The 23,973-nt window shown below is 35.0% G+C and overlaps 2 protein-coding genes across 4 annotated transcripts in view; both read right to left on the bottom strand.

Annotated features, from left to right (window-relative positions):
* Positions 1–987: 987 nt before the first annotated feature.
* The window catches only part of MTMR6 (myotubularin related protein 6), a 38,787-nt gene continuing 15,801 nt past the window's right edge, over positions 988–23,973 (bottom strand). The window contains exons 3-15 of one of the 3 annotated variants that reach the window (XM_025462688.3): positions 22,850–23,012; positions 21,355–21,512; positions 20,701–20,829; positions 16,903–17,037; positions 16,144–16,257; positions 14,627–14,759; positions 12,986–13,095; positions 12,461–12,586; positions 9,754–9,803; positions 9,087–9,287; positions 7,036–7,167; positions 6,825–6,951; positions 988–4,327 (exon numbers count right to left, since the gene is read on the bottom strand). In XM_025462688.3, the coding sequence (XP_025318473.1) occupies positions 4,067–4,327; positions 6,825–6,951; positions 7,036–7,167; positions 9,087–9,287; positions 9,754–9,803; positions 12,461–12,586; positions 12,986–13,095; positions 14,627–14,759; positions 16,144–16,257; positions 16,903–17,037; positions 20,701–20,829; positions 21,355–21,512; positions 22,850–23,012 (1,839 nt within the window). In that variant the 3' untranslated portion in view covers positions 988–4,066. Of the gene's footprint in view, positions 4,328–6,824; positions 6,952–7,035; positions 7,168–9,086; positions 9,288–9,753; positions 9,804–12,460; positions 12,587–12,985; positions 13,096–14,626; positions 14,760–16,143; positions 16,258–16,902; positions 17,038–18,773; positions 19,029–20,700; positions 20,830–21,354; positions 21,513–22,849; positions 23,013–23,973 lie in introns of those variants that run through there. The other 2 variants (XM_025462689.3, XM_025462691.3) reach the window with 2 other exon arrangements.
* LOC112669520 (U6 snRNA-associated Sm-like protein LSm3) lies at positions 18,151–18,719 on the bottom strand. Its single transcript, XM_035719194.2, has one exon. It carries the CDS (start codon positions 18,678–18,680, stop codon positions 18,372–18,374), a length of 309 nt encoding a protein of 102 aa, XP_035575087.1. The 5' UTR covers positions 18,681–18,719; the 3' UTR covers positions 18,151–18,371.

Raw genomic sequence — 23,973 nt, 5'->3', positions numbered from 1 at the left:
AGTGAAAGACTGGATTTTAGATGAAATCAGTGGATTATTAACGTCTTAGGTGTGCTAATGGTTTCATCATTCAGGATAAACTAGGTGATGCTATAGTAACAATGAGCCCAAACACAAGTTTATTTCTCACCCCTCTCGTGTAGCATTTTGGTGTTACGCCAAGCTATTGCTCTTCACCCAAGAGTAATTCTGCATTTCCTTTAAGAATAAGAGATGCTTACTGATCAGGGTCATGGTTTAGAGTGTGATTCTCCTACCATTAGGCAGCAGAATCTCCAAAACATATTTAATGCAAACATATCTGAAAATAGCTTTGTTACACATTCCACTGTCTTACGAAAGTCACTGTGCAGAGATATTTTACTTGCTTAGAAATAACTACAGTAGCACTAATATTGTTTATATAAATAGCAGAAATTAGTGTTTTATTTTCTTAGAATAGTATATATCCTGTTGTTTAGTCAATTATTTTAAATTACAGTCTTTTTCTAGAGACAGATTTCTAAAGCTTAGTCTGTATTTTTAAAAAGAGCTTCTACATTTTAACTAACTAAAACATGTGAACGCCAATTAGACTACTGCATGGAAAAGCCAACAAAATAGCTAAAACTTGGCCAATGAAAATAGATCGATATCACTGATAAAAGTCTACAACTGTTCTAAACAGTTTTGTAAATGAACAGAATTTCACCCAACTTAGAATGCCAATGGAAAATGTTTCAGTACTCTAAAGCTGACCTGGGGAAAAAAAGAAAAAAGGTAGAAAAGGCTATTCGAATAGCCAAAATGCAGAACACTGGAAACACTGAACACTGGTGAGGATGTGTGGCAACTGGTGGGGATGCAAATGGTGCAGACACTTTGGAAGACAGTTTGGCAGTTGCTTACAAAATTAAACATGCTCTTACTATACAACCCAGTAAGTGCACTCCTTGGTATCCACTCAAAGGAGTTGAAAACTTCTGTCCATACAAAAACCTGCACACGGATGTTTAAAGCAAACTTTATTCACAATTGCTGTAACTTGGAAGCAAGCCAGACATCCTACAATAGGTGGATTTATAAACTGTGGTACATCCAGGCAACAGAATATTATTCAGTGCTAAAGAAGTGAGTGAGCTATCAAGACATGAAAAAACACAGAAGCTTTTTCAAATTTCTAAAACTTCAAGTTTTAGAACTTGAAATGCATTAAGTGAAAGAAGTCAATGTGAAAGGCTACACACTGTACAATCCCTACTATGTGACACTCTAGAAATGGTAAAACTATGGAGACAATAGAAAGATCAGTGGTTGCCAGAGGTAGGGGGATAAGGAGGGACGGATAGGAAGAACAGAGGATTTTTTTGGGCCATGAAAAATACGTTGTATGATACTATAAAGGTCATCATACATTTGTCCAAAGCCCACAGAATATACAACAGTAAGGATGAACACTAAGGTAAACTATGGACTTGGGGTAATGATGATGTCAATGCAGGTTCATCAATTGAACAAATGTAGCACTCTGGTGGGGTATATAAAAAATTTCTGGACCTTCCTCTCAATTTTGTTGTGAACCTAAAACTACTCTTAAAAAAATAGTCTTTAAAAAAAAAAAGGGAGGGGTCCTGATACTACCCCCTGCTGCCCTGCTACTCTACCAAATAAAGAGAACTTAAAAAAAAAAAAAAAAATTTCCCTCCATCGCTATTTAGTCAAGATTCCCTGAGCTACTTCTCGCCTAGCTAACCTTTCAAAACACTCTCATATAAACTTTTTCCTGTAAGTCATTTTCCTTGTGTTTATCTCCAGATCTCTAGATCTGCCTTTGGGGAGACATTTTTACTCTGAATGTATATACTCACTAGACACTGCCTTCCACCAAAACTGTGACATTATCAACTCTATCTGCTGAAACTTTTAGCCCACTATACCTGTTTTAAATATTTTGGAAATTATTTTTATATATAAGTTATTATTTATCAAGATCGAACTTTGGGAAAAGGAATTGCTCAAACCCTATACTGTTTAGATTAGTATAATGTGCAGGTCCAATTGCCTACTTGAGCAAAGAAAAAACCAACCACAACTTGATTCCATTTGTTTTTTTCCTCAAAAGAAAAATATCCAAAGTAAAATATGAATATTTAATTACCTTTAAATAATATATCTAATAATTTACATGCTATACATCCCCAAACACACCGAACGTAAATTTTATATGACATATACACAATCTGCTTTCTGCCAACATATACTCTGTAGGTCACTTAAGATGTTAACTAATTTCTCAGTCCATGTGTGAGCACATAAACACACACACACACACACACACACACATATATATACATATGCCTGAAGTTGAAGATAATAAACCAAAAACATGTGAATATAAGAAATCTGCTAAGGAAGATTCTAAAACCACAATCAGTAACTGGAACCAAATAACAAGGCACAAAAGCTTCCCTTTGTGGTCACAAAGATTAAGTTTCCTGTCCCAGTGCTTAAGTATGGAAATAGGCTTGGCTAAATCACAAACTATATTTAATAGTGCATTTCTGTTACTGTTTAAAAAGGAGTATTTTTCTTATTACATAATGCATTACACAAAAGCATTGGAAAAATAAACAGGATAAGTTCTTATACAATAAAGCTTTTTTTTCATTTGAAAAAGATATTTGCTTATGCTCAAAACTAATGTAATAGATATAAGTATAGTAAAGAGAAGCATTAGGGATCCTATCCAGGTTTCCTACTACCCCTACATCATACCTCTTGCCAGTCATGTTACTTCAACCTTCAATTTTAAAGTCAGCTGGATGATACTGTGAATTTTTTTTTTTTTTGTCATTTAAAGATATGTTCCTAGCACACAGAACGGTTAACATAACATTGGAAAATGAAACTTTTCCTAGCATTTAAGTTGTTTTTGCTAAACATTAGCTTTGCACTAGGCTATCCTTAATTTTCCCTTTTTTTTCCCTATGTTAACAGAGAAGAAAAAATGTTCCACATAGAAATGGCTGCTTTAAAATTCATGCAACCAAGCGAAATCTAAACTATTTGTACTTCCCTTTTGTTTAACCCCCAAAATTGGGGGAAACTGAAAGTCTGTCCTAGGAAGAGTAACTCACTGAAAGAAAACCATATACATATATACTCTTCATTGTCTTTTAAGAACAGTGTTACAGTCGCTTTTTAAAGTTTCACAGTTATCAAGGGAATAAAGCCACCACCAAGTAAGAATCAAAAGAATGCAGTAATCTATGCATAAAAGACAGTCAAACATGTTTACACATATTCAAGAAATCAATACTCTAAGCTGTAAATAATGTCATCAAATGTAGCACTGCACAAACTGTCATCAGAATAAAACGTTCAGTTTCATTAATTTTGAATATGGACATGGGACCAGCCAACCATGAACTTAATGGTGCACTTCTACATGTTTGCACAGGAGTATTGTAGCATGCAGCCCCTGCAGTAATGACAGTGTACTTCTTTAAAAATCAAACAAGGCTGACCAAAAGAAAAAAACAAAAAATCCAAAAACGCTCTTGGCTATAAAACTTAAGAGTAAAGGATGAATTGAGATTTTAAGGCTTTCTTAGAATATTTTTCATGGCACTTCTACATTAAACATCACCAATTGGCAAAACATGTAAATATTCATAGTTACATAGTTATGTAATCAAAAGTACATGCCATGTCAATTATTAAGTAAGGGAGAGCTTTGTCAAGTTTTGTTTTCTGGCAATTAAGTTATAGTTAAGGAAAGTTGTTCATGTTTGGCTGTAATTAACATATAAATCATACAGAAATGTCAATTCACTAGTTTATAGTACAAATTGTGTTTTGAATAAATCTGCCAGTACCACTTGTTTCTTAAAGAACTGAAAGTCATTCCTTGCTGGAAATGCAATTAAACTGACTTATTTCTCTCATAGGAGGAGTTATTACCATTTCTCCAACTATTAAACTCTAAGATCGTTATCAGACAAATTCCTTTTGGTCATGCACACTGATCATCTTCGCAATAATCCATTTCTTGCACCACAGTCAGTCCAGAACAGATTTTATGGATCTAACAGGTCATTCTTGCCACACCATACTCTAGGCTGACCACACCGGGTTCTGATTTGGAATACTCTTCAGCATATTCACTGTAACGATTATCTGCTGGGTTGCTGCCCTCTATAGTTCGAAGAGCATGATTCACAGGTAACAGAGTTTGCTCCTTAAAACACAAGGAAGTTTTGAGGGTAGGTGATTCAGGATGAACTGAATGTAACAACTCCTTGGTAAGAATTCCATCTGTTTGCTTACTTTTACGTTGCTTAATTTTCTAGAACAAATCCAAATTTGAAAAAAATTAATTATACATACCACATATTCAATATAGGTTAGAAAAAAAATGATCTCTTTATGAACAATACAAAGTTAAATCTCAAAAAAATTAATAAACCTAGTGCAGAAGAATAAGACATGGTTGAGAATCCTAATTGTGTACAACTTTTACAGTGGAAAATGGTTATTACACTTGACTGCAAAAGATCATTAGGCTTTCATATCTGAAAAGAGCACACATTACCTAGAAAGTATAAAAAGTAAATATCTTATAATAAAAGAAGTATGTATGAGACTTCACCTAGAATCATAACTGTATAATGTAATAAGCACACACTTATTTATTACCTAAAGGTTTTATTGCCTAAATAACTTTCTTACATGGTTCCCCTACAATGACTTGTTAGATAAACACAAAAAGGTAGAATACAACAAAATTTTAAAAAAATTTTTATTTTTTGAAATATTTATATATACATTTTTGAGAGAAAGAGAGAGCAGGGGAGGGAAAGAGAAAGCATTTCAAGCAGACTCTCTGCTGAGTGCAGAGCCTGACAAAGGGCTGTATCTCACAAGCGTGAGATCATGACCTGTGCCAAAAGCAAGAGTTGGCCACTCAGCTGACTGTGGACCACCCCAGCGCCCCAACAGAACTTTTTTAAAACATAAGATTTTAAAAGTATTCTTTGGCAGAGTATCACACTCTCCAAATCCTTGGACTGATCTCTAGCCACTCATGGGCTTGCCTCTCTTTTGACATATTTTCCTACCTTCTCTTCAAGCAGTCATTAATTACCTTCTTATCTGCTTGAGAGACAGACATGACAGTCTGAGTTACAACAACTGTCTAGGATTTTTAAAGTATGTATTTACTGATCCTCTTTGCTTATATATGATGACAGAGAAAAGATTATAAGAAAGTCTAACAGTGGAGAGAGACTTCTTACACAAGATACAAAAGGCACAAAACATAACTTGACTGCATTAAAATTCAAAACATCTATAAAAAACATACCACAAATAAAATGGAGAAGATGAGAACAGACTGAGCAGAGCCACTTGTGAGTTACACACACACACACACACCTCTAATAAAGAATTAATGTCTGGTATACAAAGAACTCTTACAGATCAATAAAGAAAAGGCAGATATGCCAACAGAGAAATGAATAGAATTTGGAATAGGCCATTCAGAGAACAGGAAAAATCAAATGGCCAACTAAATATATGAAAAGTCATTCAACTTCCTTTGTTATCAAGGAAATCCAAAACTGAAAACAATATGCATGTAAGAGATTATATAGTAGATATTAATAAAACATATAAATTAAAGCTACATGTATCAACATGGATAAATTTTAAAAACAATGTTGAGTAAAATAAAGCATCATGGTATAACAACCTTTATACAGTTTTTAAAGCATGCAGTTCCTTAAAAGCTGGGTGAAGGGCACATATGCATTCATGTTGTCTGTTGCTCTTTTATACCTTATAAAAAATATATTCTTTTGTATTTTTTCAATATATAATAAAAATATTTTAAATCACACAAAATAATATTATAAATCGTGGATAAAAACATATATAGAAGTACAAAAATATGCACAGGACCAATTAACACCAAATTCAGCCCAAAGTAGGTGGGGAGGGCTGAGCAGGAGTATACTTCTTCAAATATATCTATCATGTTTCATTTCTTAAAACAAAAACATGAAAAATCTGAAGCAAATATGATAAATGTTAAAATCTCACAAAGCTAGGTGGTAAATACCCTGATATTTATTATGTTCTTATCTCTACTTTTCTATATACAGCTGACCCCTGAACAACACAGGGGTTGGGGGAAGCAACTCTCCATGAAATAAAAAATCCACATATAACTTTTGACTCCCCCAAAACGTAACTACTAATAGCTACTGTTGACTGGAATTCTTACCAATAGCATACACATTGATACAATTGACATATATTCTCTAAGTTATATTAATAATATAACTCTTGACTGGAATTCTTACCAATAGCATACACATTGATACAATTGACATATATTCTCTAAGTTATATTAATATTAATAATATAACTGTTGACTGGATTTCTTACCAATAGCATACACATTGACACAATTGACACATATTCTTTAAGGTATATTAATACCATATTCTCACAATAAAGCTAGAGAAGAAAAAAGTTACTAAGAAAACCATAAGAGAAAATACATTTACAGTATTGTAATTATCGAAAAAAAATCCACTTGTAAGTGGACCTGTGCAGTTCAAACCTATGTTGTTCAAGGGTCAACTGTACTTCAACTACTTCAATTTGAAAATTCAGGGAAAACAATTCAAACTAACCTATTGAAAACAGAGATCTGATTACTTTGAAACAATCATGTATACTTCTGAGGTTTCCATATATACTAATTTACACTAAGAATATAAGTAAGGAAACACATTAATTTAGTATTCCAAATATATTAGATACTTCAGAATACTTACAGATTCTAAGTCTTTAATATCGTTCTCTAACTGTTCATTTTGCTCATTCATATTCATAATTATATTAAACATGGACTGTCTAGGATGCAATGTTCGATCAAACTGGTGGTACATGTTTCTCCAAAACCTTTATGACAAAGACAAAAACAACAACTCAATAAATTGTGTTTGAGAAAAATAAGGTATAGATACCTCAATGATGTCAACTTACTTAAAATTGAAGGAGACTGTATTTGGCTCCAACACGGCAAATTTTGGAGATTTGGAACTATAGAGGGGATTTAAGTACTTCTTTTGGTCATCCAGGAGAAATGGCCACAGGGAGTAAGTCTTCTCCTTTAACCTTAACATAATGAGAAAAACCAAGATGTTTCCCACAGATGCTAATACTCATTTTTATAAACAGGCAATTGTTTCCCAAGTAGATTTCAGTTTTAATTTTTCCTTCTATTTGCAATCTGACCTCACCTTGTCTCTGAATTCTGTATTCTCCCTTTTCTCCTTTATCACATATAATCATGAAATAAATAAAACCAGGTCTCTTTGGACATAACATAGGTCTACCATTTTCTCTCACAACCATACACGTTAAGAGATTCCTTTCAGCTCACATAATTTCATAGACATGGTCTCTGTTATACCTATTTCAAATCAGCAGACGCTTTGAGTAAGACACTTGAATCACTGTATCTGGGTGTAGCAGCATGTATTATAGAGCAGGGACAAATTTAAGTGCAAGTGAATAGCAAAAAAAGGAAGTAGGAAAAATCAGGATGTTATTCAACAGTAAAAAGATGCCAATTATATTGCAACTCTAAAAGTTACATGAAGTAAGTGGATAAAGGGTAGAATGGATTAGGCCAAATAACCATAAAATAGATAGGGGACCAGGGGAAAAATGGAGTCTGCTCATTTCTCTATGACTCCTAAGATGACCGGTAAGTAAATTCTTAGAGAAAGACTATTAGGAAATAAATGTTTTTATTATCATCTTCCTTTGTAAGACGATGTTTGGCACTAACTGAGAAGAATAGTTTTTTTTTTTTTTCTAAAATAGCTCTCTACTTTAAGAGTCACTTGCTCCAAATTATAATAAGCTACTATGAATTACTATAGCACAGAGCTAAAGTCTTAACGCTCTTTGATTTGTTCATCTCTGTCATACTCTTATTTCACTTGTAATTCCCTTTACACATCTTTAGAGTCTTCCAAGTGCTCTCACTTCTGCCTTCAATTCTTTTTTTTTTTTAAATACATTCATGAGAGACAGAGAGAGAGAGAGAGAGAAGCACAGACACAGGCAGAGGAAGAAGCAGGCTCCCCATGGGGAGCCAGATGCAGGACTCAATTCCAGGACCCCGGGATTATGCTCTGAGCCAAAGGCAGAGGCTCAACCACTGAGCCACCCAGGTGCCTTCAATTCTGTTGAGAGTGAGAGAGTATGTGGCTGTCTTCAAACCACTACCAGATTTAGCTTCTCTAATATGTCACTTGGACATTTAAGAATCTACAACTGAAAAAAAAAAAAGAAAAAAGAAAAAAGAATCTACAACTGTTCTTTATTGACTTGTAAGAAATCTAAAAGTTAGAAACCCAACCTAAAAAAAAAAGTATATAAGAACTTTTCGCTGTCTTATCCTGCATCTCCTTTGCAGCAAAATTTAGCGAGAAACCCCTACTCCCAAAGACTGGTTAGGAAAGAAGAGGTTTAAGACCCAACTCAGGGACACACTGCAGCCAACATAGATAGATCTATGTTCCTCAACCTGCCTAGAAGTGTGAGGAGAACTGGCCTCATCTTACCTTAAAGCCTACAGTTTTTAAATCCTTTACCAAACATTAAAGCTTAGTGATTAATACTTTCTAGGAAATGAAATACTGTTAAGATTTTTCTGTTTTACACATATATTCAGACCAGCAAGGAGTAGGAGGGTGGTTTCCAGGGTGTTGGTAAAGGTTTCTTGTTCTAGGTACTGATTACATAAATGAATGAGTTTCAGATTTATTGAGCTTTATACTTATGCTATATTACTTTTCTGTATGTATGTGCTACATTTCAAAACAAATTTTTAAAATGTGTTTTTACTATCAACCTGAGGATGTGAGGGAAAGAGGGCACTTAGCTTCAGAAATACAATAAAATCTTTACATTAAAATTCAGTTTTATTACATACTGTCAAGATATTTTATGTTCAACCATGATTTATGTTAGAACTCAACTAAGTAGGAAAAAAAGAGCCCACTGTATGCAAACTATCTTACTTGAGCTCTTCTCTTTCCTTCTGACAATTTCCAAGGAAGTTTCCAAATTGGCATGAATGAATATGTTCATGGATCTGAAGAAGAAATGCTTCATTGAATTCAAAGGCTTGTGGGAACTGTTCGGTCAAATGCCACACACACTCCAAGAACTGAGTAAACACCGGTGAGACTTCCTTTGGGTCACCATCCAAATGGCCACACCTAGCCCCACAGAAAGTATAAGCTTTTAAAAATGCCTCTGGAAGAAGTCAATTTGTTCAGGTATTATCAAATTTAAACATACACACAGGAACCTAAAACATTCTATCTAAAAAAAAAAAGCATAATGTTTTTACTAAAACAATTTAAATTTAGGAGGTTTTCAACCACAACATTAAAGGGTCTATTACCTTTTAAGTACCACAATCCAGACAAAAAAGAAAGGTAACAAGCTGCCATGAAAATTAACAAAGGAAAAAAAAAAAAAAGAAAATTAACAAAGGTATGAGAATTGAAAGAGATGACAGAAAAAAATTAAATCAATTTTCATACCAAAAAAAAAAAATAAACCTATTGGCACTCTCATCTGCCACTGGACATGCGAATTCATGAAGAACAGAAATATCTTCGCACTCTAAAATGGTCTTATTAGTTTTACAAAATACATAAATGTAAAACTATGACTCACCTTTCTGAAAACTTATGTCCAAAAGAGATCCAATCCTTTTCTATTAAAACCTTAATGACAAAAAGTAAAATCCAATTTACAACTACTTTCCATTTCTTTTGTCTAAAATGGATTCAATTCTATTAACAACATTTATCCTTTTAACTTAAGGTTGTAAACAAAACAAAACAAACTGTTGTTTAATTATAGGTAAAAGACAGTAAGAACCTGGATTAGAGGTTGGTTTAACAAAGAGTAAAAATGACACATAAAAGAAAAATACGGTAGTCTTGGGACTTAAATCATTTTGGTTGTGTTTATTACCTTTTAAGTGAAAACTACATGTTATAAAGCACTAGCACAATTACATTTTTGCATATCTAATGATGATATCTGCATAGAAAAATGGCTAGGAAAATGTAAATCAAAATGTTCACAGTGTTAACTGGGGGTAGTATAAACTGGAGTGTATGCTTTAAACCTTTGGTTTATTTGTACATTACTTATATAATACTTACCAAAAAAAGAATGATAAAGAGACCAATAAAAAGTGTATATTCAAATTCAGATGGTGATAGCTAATCTCTTGAATGGACTATCTTAATCTGTTTTCTCTGAGTAATAGGCTACTGAATATAATTCTACTGAATAACAATAGGCTTCTAATTTTTTTCAGTCTAATTTATACATTGTATCTTCTTAGTATTTAATGTATCTTGTAATTTCATTAAATAATCACCAAGCACATTCTTTTCAGTGTCAAAACTGCCACCTTTAGAGGGGAGCTAAGATGGCAGCAGAATAGGAGGACTCTAGGCTGGTTTTGTCAGTTGAACACAGGTAATTATCAAATCATCCTAACACCCCCAGAAACTGGCCTAAAGACTGATGGAACAAACTCTACAACTATGGGGAGAGAAGAAGCCTCATCGAAGAAGCACTGAGTGGCAACATGATCCTTACTTTCAGCTGAGCACTCTCTGGTACAGGGAGGTTAAATTCCTACCAGTTAAAATGATGAGACAGAGAAATTTACCCCAAAAGAAAGAAGGGAGGTAGTATCCACTGCCAGGGATTTAAAAAAAACAACCACCTTTAGCTTCTCTTTGTTGTAAATCTCTTCAGAAAGCCACATATTGTGACAGGGTAAGATTCAGTTTCTGGGGCCATGTTGCCTAAGCTCAAATCCTAGCTTCACCACTTCCACCTGTGTGACCTCAGGCAAGTGGTTCTCAGGCTGGAGCCCCAGGTTTTACCAAAGGTCCTCTGCTGCTCCTCTACACACCCACATTTAAAACCTAACTCAGTATCTTTCTCACTCAACTTAGACTTCTACTTCTCTCAGTAGTGACCAAGAGAACAGCACAATCCATCCTAGCAACTGAGTCCAGAGACAGGAAATCATCCTGGAAGAGAGCTCCTCTCTTCTCCACATCCAATCCAAGAACAATTCTTACTGATTCTACTTTCTCAGCATCCCTGGAGGCTGAACCTACTACCTCCTCTTGCATTTGTGTGGTACTGCCTTACTCCTGGGACCTCTTTTCTCTCCAGAGCTATTCTACCAGTTTCTACACTGGTCTTCCTGCCTTCATGTCCATGCCCCTCCACTTTGAAGATAGCAAGCCATCATTTTACAAAGCAGATCTAAGCAAGTTACCATTTCTTTTATTTGAAGCTCTTTAATGGCTCTCACTACCCAAAGAGGGTAAAGGCTAAATTCCAGTCTTCATCCTAACATATCCTTCTGCACCTAAGAGCCTTGCTCTAAAACCCTGAATTCCAGCCATCACACATCACCTGCAGTAAGCCTACAGAGCTATGCTTTGGATTGCATTGTTTCTTTTGCCTGGGAAGCTCTCACATTGTCCCTAGGCACTTATTACATGATTTCATCTGAATGTCTAGCAAGCAATTAAAGCCAAACATGGCAGAGAAAGTATTCCTTGTCTTACATTCTTAAGGTAAGCTGTATGTAATTTTATTTAGCAGCACTTTCATTCCGTCTGTCCAAGACTCAATATGCTAGTGCCACCAAATAATGGTGCTGAAAGGCATCTAGTGATATTAAATATTCCCCTGCTTTAAGATGGCACTGCATTTAATTAAATTAATGGAAACTTTTACTTGCCATGAATTAAGATGTAAAATTTGAAAACATAAGTTAATCTGATTGTATATTAAAAGACAAATAAAAAAACAGTAGCCAGGGCTTTAACTTCACAAAGCAGAAAATCTATTCAACTAGAAATTTAATCTTCAGATATAAAACATGCTTCCTAATGTGTAATTACAATTAACAAATGAAGGAGTTTTAAACAGAAAGTTTACTCTAGAGTAAAATTTTTAAGTATTCTTATTTGTGCCTTGTTTTATATCACTCACATGCATTGGATAAAAATGAAGGAGAAAATACTGAATATTTCTACTATAACATTTTAGGGGGAAAAAAACGTTTAAAACTAAAGAGGTGGAAATGGAAATCAGTCTGACTCAGAGTTTTTCAGCCTCAGCACTATATACATTTTGGGCCAGATATATCTTTGTTGGAGGCTAACCTATGCAATATAGAGTACTGGCAGCATGCTGGGCCACTACCAGCTAAGTGCCAGTTGTGTCCTTTTCTTTGTACCAACCCAAACTGTCTCCTAACATTGCCAAATGTCTCCTGGAAGGACAAAAATCACTCCTATTTAAGAATCACTGGTCTAGCCAAATCACTCCTTACCATGAATCCTTTGATTGTTCTGTAGTAGGAATCCAATAAAAGAGAGCCAAGGGAACAAACCTGGGAAGTCCTATCCCAACCATCAGAACAATGTACCAGCACACTTGCATTTTCCACCATTATCGCCTGCAAAGAAAGATCACATACTTCAATTACAGCAGAATACATTTTAGGTAGATCAATTAAGTTCTACTTACTCAAAAACTATACTAGCAAATATTGCATTACAAGGAAGAGCAAGGACTGCAATGATAATGCTGCCACAGTATATTTTTTAAAAAACAAGACAAAACACAAAGCAAAACCAAAACAAAACCAAAACTGCTATTTCCAAGTGTCTAGGGATCTCACGTAAGTCCCTAAAGTGCTACATGATTTTTTAAAGCTCAAATTAAAATAAGCCTTATTAAAGAGGTAAAACATAAAAGTTATCTGACTGGAAAGGGTACCAGCACCCAACAGAATAAATGCAATCCTTCCCAACCATTAAAAATCCCCAATCAAAAATGAGTGAAGAAGAGTTACTTTGGCTAAGAAGATTGCAGCATCCATAACAGCTTTGATGTGGCGAAGCCATCCTGAGCTCTCCAAACCAGAGTAGAAATCACTGACAGAAAGCCCTTTGTTACCATTGACTGAAAGGGGGAAAAAAACATTTCGATTAGAATGCAGCCAGAGCCTCCACTTCTCCTATTCAAGCTCCCTGAGTGAGTGAATTGGGGGGAAGAACACAAAATAAAATGCGAGACTCTATAAATGAAAAGATGCTATTAGAACCTCAATACTGGATTTTCTGGGTACATTTTTTTGGTCATTCCTTGTGCTTAAAAAAAGCTCCAATCTCTTCTTTAAAAAAAGAAAAATCTACAGTACAAAGTACTTAATTTCAAAGTCTGATATTTTGGGACACCTGGGTGGCTCAGTAGTTGAGCATCTGCCTTTGGCCCAGGGCGTGACCCTGGAGTCCCAAGATCGAGTCCCATATCGGGCTGCCTGCATAGTCTGCTTCTCTTTCTGCCTATGTCCCTGCCCCTCTCTCTCTCTCTCTCTCTCTGTGTATCTCATGAAAAAAATAAATAAAAATCTTAAAAAAAAAGTCTGATATTTTAATTTTTAAAATTCCACACTGCAACTGGAAAGATACCTTGATACTTATATGGAGCATTATTATCAATTAAGCTTCATTGTACAGACTAAGCAAGACTATCTATATAATAATAACAATTTTTTTTTGCAAAACTATTAGAAATGTACTAATACATCAGCCACTACCCAAAGTGACATGTGAATAATCTAAACTGAAACATGGTGTAATAGTATCAAGTACACACTAGTCAATTTCCAAGACTTAAAAAAGACCTAAAATGTATCATTACTAATTTTTTATCTGATTACATGTTAACATATTTTTAATGCATTAGGTTAAATATATTATGTTAATTTCAATTTTTTTTTTACTTTTTATGAATGTGAATATAGGAAAAAGTTTTTTTTTAAGATTTTATTTATTTATTCATGAGAGAGACAGAGAGAGAGGCAGAGACACCGGCAGAGGGAGAAGCAGGCTCCCTGTGGGGAGCCCAATGGGGGATTCAATCCTAGGACTCTGGGATCACACCCCAAGCCAAAGGCAGATGCTCAACCACTGAGCCACCCAGGCATCCTGGAAAATGTTTATTTATTTTTACTTTTTATTTATTTTGAAGATTTTATTGACTTATTCATGAGAGACACAGATAGAGAGGCAGAGACATAGGCAGAAGGAGAATGAGGCTTCTCGCAGGGAGCACAATGTGGGGACTCTGGGATCACACTGAGCCAAAGGCAGAACTCAACTGCTGAGCCACCCAGGCGTCCCTGGAAAAAAAATTTTTTTTTTTTAAGATTTTTAAATTTTATTTATTCATGAGAGAGAGAGAGAGAGAGGGGCAGAGACACAGGCAGAGACACAGGCAGAGGGAAAAGCAGGCTCCATGCAGGGAGCCTGACGTAGGACTTGATCCCAGGTCTCCAGGACAAGGCCCTCGGCTGAAGGCAGGCACTAAACCGCTGAGCCACCTGGGCTGCCCCCTGGAAAATTTTTAAATTACCTAATTTTAAATTTTATAATGTGACTAACATATTTCTATTAGACAAAGTTGCCTCAAAGGCAAACAATAATCATACCTTCCAATAATTTCTGAAGGCTGGACCGCATGACATGAATATTTTCAATTCCAACAAACTGAAATCGAATGTTAGAATAGTTGTCTTCATTTTCATAACCTTTTCCAGCTGCTCTGTTGGCCATTGCATTCAGCTAAAATTTAAAATTTTAGAAATTTATGGACAAATTGTTTTTATCTCTTAGTTTACCAAAAACATAATGGAAATAAATACTAAATAAACCACATTTTAGTAGAATTTAAAGAACTCTTCAAAACTGAGTATGTTACTATTTTTTAATAAGTAAAAGTGTCACATGTTATTAAGAGTAATGAAGGACACTTCATATAAATAACAACATGACTGCTATAAAATGAAAGGTCAGACAAGAAGTTTCCCACAAATAATTTATGAAACTAATTCACTTATGGTTTTAGACAGTTTTCCAAATGTTTGTAATATTTCAAAAGTTAAAAGTTAAAAAGGAAAGAAGTATCTCTTATCTGAATCCTAAATAATTCAGAGGTGAACCAAGCAGGGAAGCTTTTCTGTTACATAATGAACCTATTAGATTCACTTCAGAGCAAGCCTGTGGAACACCTGATCATTCAGAGAGCCATGGGGACTCTGAGGAATCATCTGAAATACACGTGAGATTATTCAAGGTCCTCCATATTAGAGATTACTGGAGGCCCACATAGTATATACCGTGGCATATCATCCAATAGCTTGATACAGCTCCAAGACTTGGGCCAATATAAACTGGCCCCTAAGGGAAAAACAGACTGCCAGTAGGCCCATGGTCTTTGGTTACTAGATCACAGGTTCGTTTAAGATTTGGTATGTTTAATTCTTTCAAATAGGATTTCATGTTGCACGTTACTACAGTTTACAGAATATTCTTATGAACCTGGATGTAACAACAGCTAAATTGGAAGAAAAAATAGCTTTTTATTCAGTAGATGGGGTTCCAGGTTGGTAATAAGAACAGTTCAATTCTACCTACTGTCTCACTGGTTAATTCAGCACCTATGATGGCTAAGATGAGTTAGATATTCAAATACTTCTACAATATTACTAATTAGGTTGAAGTTTAAACTAGTACAAACAATCAAAGAAATGCCTATTTGCTGTGTAGAAATCAATTATACAAATAAAAGATACTAGGTCCTGGGAAACAGATCGCCTTAGGGCCTCATATTCAGAAAGTCTCAGATTACAATTATCTTTTATATCTAATATCACCTAACAGTAGTTCTGACCACTGAATTCACCCAGATCGAACAAGGAAGAAAAATAAAATTTGTCTTACAAGAGATATCATCAACATTTCTGACTTCTAAGAAAGTCTTTTCTTGTTAACAAGATAAAAGATTATCAAATTATCAATTTCTAGTTTTTAATGCTTAATTTACTCAATCTCCTCTTCTGTTTCCTCCATTATATTTTATGAGAATGCATAATGATGAGAATAACTTCTAAAACAGTTATCAGTCTTTTCAACAAAGCTGCCTAAAATTGTGCTCTATATCGCTCACTCGCTTTTTCTCATCGCTTTCTCTTATTTTCTCATCATTCCAGATTTTTGAAGAAATCCTCACTATAATTCTGCCAATGTCCTTTTGTGTAGCCCACCAGCTCTGCATTCGATGCTATAATAAAAATCAAAAGTAATGTTAGCTATTACCATTGAGGATTTTAATTACTTTAGTTTCAGGATCCTATATGAATGAGTTGTTTAACCATGTTTATTAAAAGAAAAAGGGATTCTGACATTGGTCTCAATGATAAAAACTGAACCTAACATTACAGATGCCTAACAGAACAACTATTTCTTGTTCACTATTTATAATTCTCTAGTTCAATGCTTCCTACCTCACTATTTTCCTTATTTTCTTGAATATTTCAAATTGAGGCCCATTATTTTAATACAAAGTGTTTTGACAGTTAAAAATTCTACCAAAAAAATTACTAAGATTTTCTAATTTTTCACAACACACACTATTTAATATTTCTTGACAATAATGTAAGACTTATACATCATCAAGAGTTCCCAATATAAAATTCTGTTTTTCTAGATTTACATATAAATCAGAAGACATAAGAAATCACCATCTGGGAAATTGGTCTCCTAAGTTGGTATCCTTTAAAAGATTGCTCTCCTCAGTATCATTAGCCTCAGTTAATTTAAAACTGGGATTCAGATAGGTTAAATACGGGCAAATTGATCAACTCTCATTAATTAAAGTAACAAAGATAATTAAACTAACAGATTGTACTACATTCAAGACACATACTTTGGGCCTGGTATCCATGACATACATATAGCGATTGACCGGATTGGCTTTACTAATGGCTTGAAGCAAATGTTCATCCTCCAGGCATCTGGCACTGAATCCTGATAGTGGTTGACTACATCGACAAATGGCAGCCTAATTTTAAAAGGACAGAAAACAGATTATCCAAAGATGTCTAAAACATGTCTGAAAAATGCTTAAAAGAAAAACAAAAGTTAAAATCAAACATGTAATCTGTTTAAAAGTTGGCAGGACAATTAGAAGATATTAACCCTGAAATCCTATTTGAATTAAACACTATTTGAACATCCTGATGTCACATAAGTTTTCCCAATATTCTCTTCTGAAAAACTGAAATGCCTCCTTATGTAGTTTGATGAAAAAAATCTTAAGTTCTAAGAAGCAACACTTGATAAATTCTCTACCATATAACCTACTAAGATACTCGCATGCTATGTTCTAGATGAGATACTTTCCACTGAAATTCAAGTAAGGGATTAATCAATAAAGATAGAACAGGATTTTTAAAAATAGCAACATTTGAGTTCTTATAATGTATTATTTTAGCTTTCAGATCTCTATTTAGAAATCAGCTATCTTTATATAAAATGAGACTACAATGAAAAAAGTGAACTTCAAATTTGAGTTAAAATATAAATCTAAGTGTGCAAAAATATCTGTAAGAAGTAGTGATTGTTGGATTAGATATTTACTATTGTTCAAAGTCTTAAAAAAAGATTAGAAGATTTAGACCGAAATACTTTTTTTACAATCTCATTCATACCAGCTCCAACTTAACCCTACCCAATCATTCAAACCATAGTATCATAAAGGGAAAAAAGTATACATAAATTCACACATAAAACCATGAAAATTTAAGAAGATAGAAGAAAATGAAGATTGCTTTATAAAATTCTTTTCAGATGTACTTTTTGATTTCTTAAATTGGGCACTGAATATCTATTTTCAGCCCAACATTCCAATAAACAATGTATAAAAATATGGGTGTGTCAAACCGAGGCCATAACCAGTACTACCTCCCTTCCTATGACTTTTTTACGAAGAACAGACTAGGAATTTCTGTTCAAAGTTTCACTTTCCACCTCTGGTTTCCCAAAAACCAAGTAAAATTCTAATAAAGACATCTAAAATGTATAAAATTGGAAGATCAAAAAGGATGGAAAAGGAGAGAAAAATAGAGTAGAGATTTTTTAAAATTTTTTTAAAATTAAAAAAATTTTTTTTGCATCCTGGTGATCACATTTATTGAAAGAGTTGGAAAAAAATTAAAATGCCCTTTAGCTTAAGAATTTTTGAGTTATCTGCAAATCAACTCATTTCAGGAGTGGAAGAATCCTTAGTCATTTCTTAATATCAAAATGAACGCAGGTTTCTCTTTTGGATGTCTTCTACATTTAAAGAGGCAATCATACAAAATCTCCTATATTCCATACATGATAAACTCTGTTTCAGCCAACTCTTAATGGAGGAGCAACTAGTACAACACCATCTCCCCAGACAAAAAGCATTGGAATATTCCGTTTTGTTGATTTATTTATCTCTTCATATGTTTCTTCATCAATTTCTATAGTAGTCACAGTTTCTTCCACATCTCCCAATATCATATTTAAATGCTGATCATATGCATGTAATCTGCCTCGAAGCTCTCGGTCATTTCTCATTTTCACATAAATTCGCTCATCCAGGCTGAGCCTGATGAGATCCAGGGGCTCTTCTATGGTGTTGGTAGTTTGTTGCTCGCCCACGTCGTCCGCCATCTTTCAAACCCTGTGCCGTTTCCCCAGAGTAGAGATTTTAATAAAATTTTAGGAAATGAAAGCAAATAGACAAGTTAGTAATGACCAATTTACCAGGACAAAGAAAGGTGCCAAGTTGTTATGAGTCAACAATAAGCAAGCATCTTGAGCAGCAAAATCCCAGAAAGACTCAGGATTTGGTACCTCTGAAAGCCTGAGCTGGAGTATAACTGAAAATAGAACTGGTTGAATATCCATATAGGGACTAGTAAAGGCTCCCAGATCTTCCCTCGCCCTGAAGACAAAGTTTACTCTATGAAAAGGATTAACCTGAAGACTGGGGACAATATGCATAGTTGTGGGTAGGAGGGAAGCCCTGTACCCCCCAGAACAAGAGGATTAAGTAAAGCCTACAAAACAAAATGTGAGATCCTCCCATCTGCCTTCCCCCGCTTGAATCCTGGACAGAACTAACACACCATATTGGGATGAAAATTAACAGAAAGAATCCAAAGATAGAGATCACTCATGCACACAAACTTCTAAATAGTTTGTGGTACCTCACTCGTTAAGTATGAGAGGCCAGCCAAGAATCAGGTTTTTTTTTTTTTTTTTAACACTGTGTTTTTTGTTTGTTTGTTTGTTTGTTTTCATTTATTTATGATAGTCACACAGAGAGAGAGAGAGAGAGGCAGAGACACAGGCAGAGGGAGAAGCAGGCTCCATGCACCGGGAGCCCGATGTGGGATTCGATCCTGGGTCTCCAGGATCGCGCCCTGGGCCAAAGGCAGGCGCTAAACCGCTGTGCCACCCAGGGTTCCCAAGAATCAGGTATTTGAAAGACATGAAAAACAAAACAAAAAGAAAAAACTCTGAGCAATAGACAACTAATGTGGAAAGCAAAAGAATTCTTTTTAAAAAGTCCTTAACATCTTCAGAGAAACCAGTCATCACGACCATGAATACAAAAGTGTCTAAGAAGTTCAGAAAGTAGGGAGAGTTCTTAGATTTTAAAAACAATATAGAAAAAATAAAGAGATGGGCTGGGAACAAAGTTGAAGTAATCTTCTAAAAACTAGAAAGAGATGGAAAATAGAGAAAATTAAGAAAAATGGAGGTTTACAGAAGCCCATTTGCCAACCAACACACACAAAAACACACAAAAGTGCAAAACAAAGTAACAGAAGAGAGGAAGTCACCACAGAAATAGAGAAGTAACTTCTCAAAAGTGAATTCCCAGAATCTTAAAAAACGTACCAAGGCACTTCATTGTGAAATTTCAGAACTCTGGGGAAAAAAGATTCTAAAAGCTTCCTGAGGAGAAAAAAAATCAGGTCACAAAACACTGGGAGTTAGAACTGGCATGGAACTCCATAACCTACTAGCTGTTAGATTTAGGGAGAGTGATTTACCCTCTCTTCACAAGTTGAAAGTTATAGGTAATTGGCAAAGCCTACCTTATAAAATTAACATGAGATTACATGCATATAAAGCATCTATAACATACTGACTTGTGGCCTATTGTTACAAACTACAAGGGAAAATTTTGCTGTCGTAATACCTATTATAGTACCTCAGTATAAAGATACTTCCTCCTCCACCTCTTCATATTGCAAAATCCTTCTGATTGAGAGAGCTTTCTAGAAAAAGCGAGAGCTGAAATATAGCTGGCTTTCTTCTTTTTCTCAGTAGTTGGTTTGTCTATCTGTTTTTCCCAAATACAAGCAGGATCAAAAGAGAACCACAGGAAAGAAGCAGCTATATCTGTTCACTAATCTCAGTATTTCAAGTCCCTACCAGAAGCAGGACAAGACTGAAGGAGGGTAAGGGAGGAAACAAACAGGACAAGTATGAGAATCTCTACATTTCAGGGTAATTTTAAAATTTCAAAAACATACTCAAGAGAAAAGCCAACACTCTCTATCAGCAATATTATAATAATGACCTCCCTATATAAAAATGAGTGTTTAATTGGATACTTAAACCTGAAGAGAGGTTATACCACATTTGTAAAAGAAAAAAGGAAACCTTCTTTTCTTACCTCTTTATTTTGATGATAATAGGAAAGAACCGGGAATCTTCCCTTGCTCCGGAACTTGGAACTACCAACAATTATTGGTTTGCTTGCTATTCGGGGAACATAAAGTTCTCTGGGATAAGTTTCACAAATCTGTAAAAATCAAATAAAACATAGCCATTCTATCCACAGTTCAAAAATCATGAGGTTAAAAATCACCTTTAAAAAACTTTACAATTTCTTAAATGCAACAACAGTACATAGCAATATTGAGACAACATGCTACTATGACACTCTATCTCAGTACTAATATCTGAATTTCTCCAAAAGGTTGCTAACTCAAAATATGTCAGTCATACAAACACAAATACCATATGATTTCATTCATATGTGGAACTGAAGAAACAAAACAAATAAGGGTTTGGAAAAAATAGGGAGACAAACCAAGATACAGACTCTTAACTGTAAAGAATAAACTGATGGTGACCAGAAGGGAAGTGGGTGGGAGGATGGGGGGAATAGGTGATGGGGATTAAAGAGGGCATGCACTTGCTGTCATGAGGACTGGGTGCTGTGTAGAAGTACTGAATCACTATATTGTACACCTGAAATTAATATTATATTGTATGGTAGCTAACTGGAATTTAAATAAAAACTTAAAAAAGACTGCTAAGTTACCTTGTATTCTCGGTTGGCATCAGACAGCTGCCAGTTTGAATTTGGCACTCCCATCCTCTTATATTCCTCAGCAAGGTCAATGAGCTGCCAACCTTGTAGTCGTTCCGAATCATTTTGTTTGGGATTATAAGAGAATGCATAGAGATCTTCATATTTTGCTATAGTTTACAAAATACACAAATGTTACAATCCAACTTCTAGGACTTAAAACTCTACAAATAATAGTAACTTTTCAGTTTTATCCCTCCATTATTTCTTTAAAATTTTCAGAGATAACTAATACCTGAACATATTTGAACTTATTTTCTCAGTTATTTCAAATGATTGTATCTAAAGGCATGCATATCAATCTGAGATTCACCTATATAATCAGCAAAAGCTAATAAACAATACTTTTATATTAAATACTCTAGTGTAATAATTCCTTTTCTTAAAAAGTAAATTTTAATGACAAAGACAGACACAGACACTTCTCACCCACCACACTTCCCAAATGAGATATAAAATGGAAATACTAATGCTGTGATAAAAAACTAGAGGTGGCATATAGAACATGAAATTTCATATACATTCTTATAGGACAGTGTTGACCAAAAATGGCAATAGTTGCACAGAGTTCCAGAAACAACGTGGTAAATGCTATAGGCTTTATGTATTAGGAGAGAAGGGTGTACATACACCTGCTCCTAGACCACTGCAGTCTAGGTGTTCAACAAAAAAAAGTAACATTCAGTCACCAGTGTGGTTTGTCTCCTGGAGAGATCTACATACTTCAAATCATGCTGGGGGAAGGAAGTCTCCAGATCTCAAAGGCATAAATAATGATGGGTTCCTTTTTCGGAACTACACGACTTTCACTTCTACCTCTAGTCAAGTAGGATTCAACCTCTACTTTCCCTCTGGTCATCTCCCTTATGCTCCACTCTGATCAATTAAATTCATTGGTCTCACTGCTACCAGAGGAACCTGTCCTTCCTTAACTTTTCTTTTAGCAATCAATTTCCAAGTCATTCCCCCTGGTTTGTGGATACCCATGTGAAAAAAATAAAAAATAAAAATAAAAAGCTGTGCTGTTGGCTACCAACAAACTTTAAAAACATTAATATAGGGCAGCCCCAGTGGTGCAGTGGTTTAGTGCCGCCTGCAGCCTGGGGTGTGATCCTGGACACCCGGGATCGAGTCCCACATCGGGCTTCCTGCATGGAGCCTGCTTCTCTCTCTCTCTCTCTCTCTGAATAAATAAATAAATATTTTTAAAAATTAATATAAATCTATAGTTTCTAAAAACTGTACTCTGAATGTTTATTAACCTTCTCCTTACTCTAACCATTCTTACAATTCAGATCAGAAGCATCTAATTATTTCCAAACCAAATTTTTGGAAATAGAGTGCATAAGAACTTAAGGGTTACTTCAAGTATAAAGTAACAATGGCATATTAAGTATCTTAGATAACCCATCTTAAAATTAAGTAAGTTTGTCTCTAAAAACAGTACCTTGTTTTGAGAGTTGTAGCAAAGAATTGTAAATATCATGGCAATCTCTTTCTCTGGGAACAATGAAATGCACAATCCTGAAGTTTTTGCACTGAATCACAAGTGGGCATCCAGAAGTAGTCAAAGCTAGTTTCTCTACTAAGGCAATATGGTGGTGCAATATCTACAGCATGAAAAAAACATGTGATCATCATCATAAAAAAGTGCTCAGTATCGTATTCTCTTCCAGAGCATATATTAGAAATGCCCTCTTCATATAAAGTATTCAAAACCTGTCTACATTAGAACTATGCTCTGATACCTCTTCCATCACTCCACATATTCACTACATCATCAAACCCCAAGAACTGCATCTCCTACATATCTGTAACCTGTCTACTTCTCTCTTTGTCCGCTGTCACTCCCCCAGCTGCAATGCTGCCATCGTTTCTCACCTAATTAATTGTAAGTAGTCTTACAAAAGCTCTCCCTGTATCTACCCTTGACCCCCTCTAATCCATTTTCTAAAAGGCAGGTGAGTGACTATTAAAAAAACAATAAAAAAAAAAAAAAACAATATAGGGATGCCTGGGTGGCTCAGTGGTTGAGCATCTGCCTTCTGCTCTGGGGATGATCTCGAGGTCCTGGGATCGAGTCCTACAACAGGTTTCCCTCAGGAAGCCTGCTTCTCCCTCTGCCTATGCCTCTGCCTCTGTGTCTCTCATGAATAAATAAATAAAATCTTTCAAAAAATAAATAAAGATTAAAAAAGCAATATAGTTTATGTCATTTCCCAGACTCTAGGCTCAAACTCATCTCAAGTACCTCTTCACATCAAGTGCAAGTGACAGTTCTCTTTTGGCTCCGCAAATTCACCAGTCTCCTTTACATATACTGACATTTCCTACTAACTAGGAAATTATAGATCTACCTCTTCACCTAGGAACTTCTATTATTTCTGTCTGGCCTTTATTTAACCCTCATCACCAAGTAGAACACCCTGACAACTCTCATGGCCTTTCCCAAGTAAGTTAGGTCCCCCTCCATTTTCTTATGCCTTATCAACTATATTTTTCCTTCACAGCACTTAGAACATGAATAATTCCTTGTATAGTGAATGTCTATTTTTCCAGCCAGATGTTGGG

This window comes from Canis lupus, chromosome 25, assembly GCF_003254725.2.
Source record: "Canis lupus dingo isolate Sandy chromosome 25, ASM325472v2, whole genome shotgun sequence".
In the NCBI taxonomy this organism is placed as follows: Eukaryota; Metazoa; Chordata; class Mammalia; order Carnivora; family Canidae; genus Canis; species Canis lupus.
The sequence above is the reverse complement of the archived record's forward strand: the minus strand, read 5'-3'. Positions and strand labels throughout refer to the sequence as shown.

Bases quoted from the DNA above. Each gene is read 5' to 3' on its own strand.
- LOC112669520 (XM_035719194.2), bottom strand. From the start codon at position 18,680: ATGGCGGACGACGTGGGCGAGCAACAAACTACCAACACCATAGAAGAG.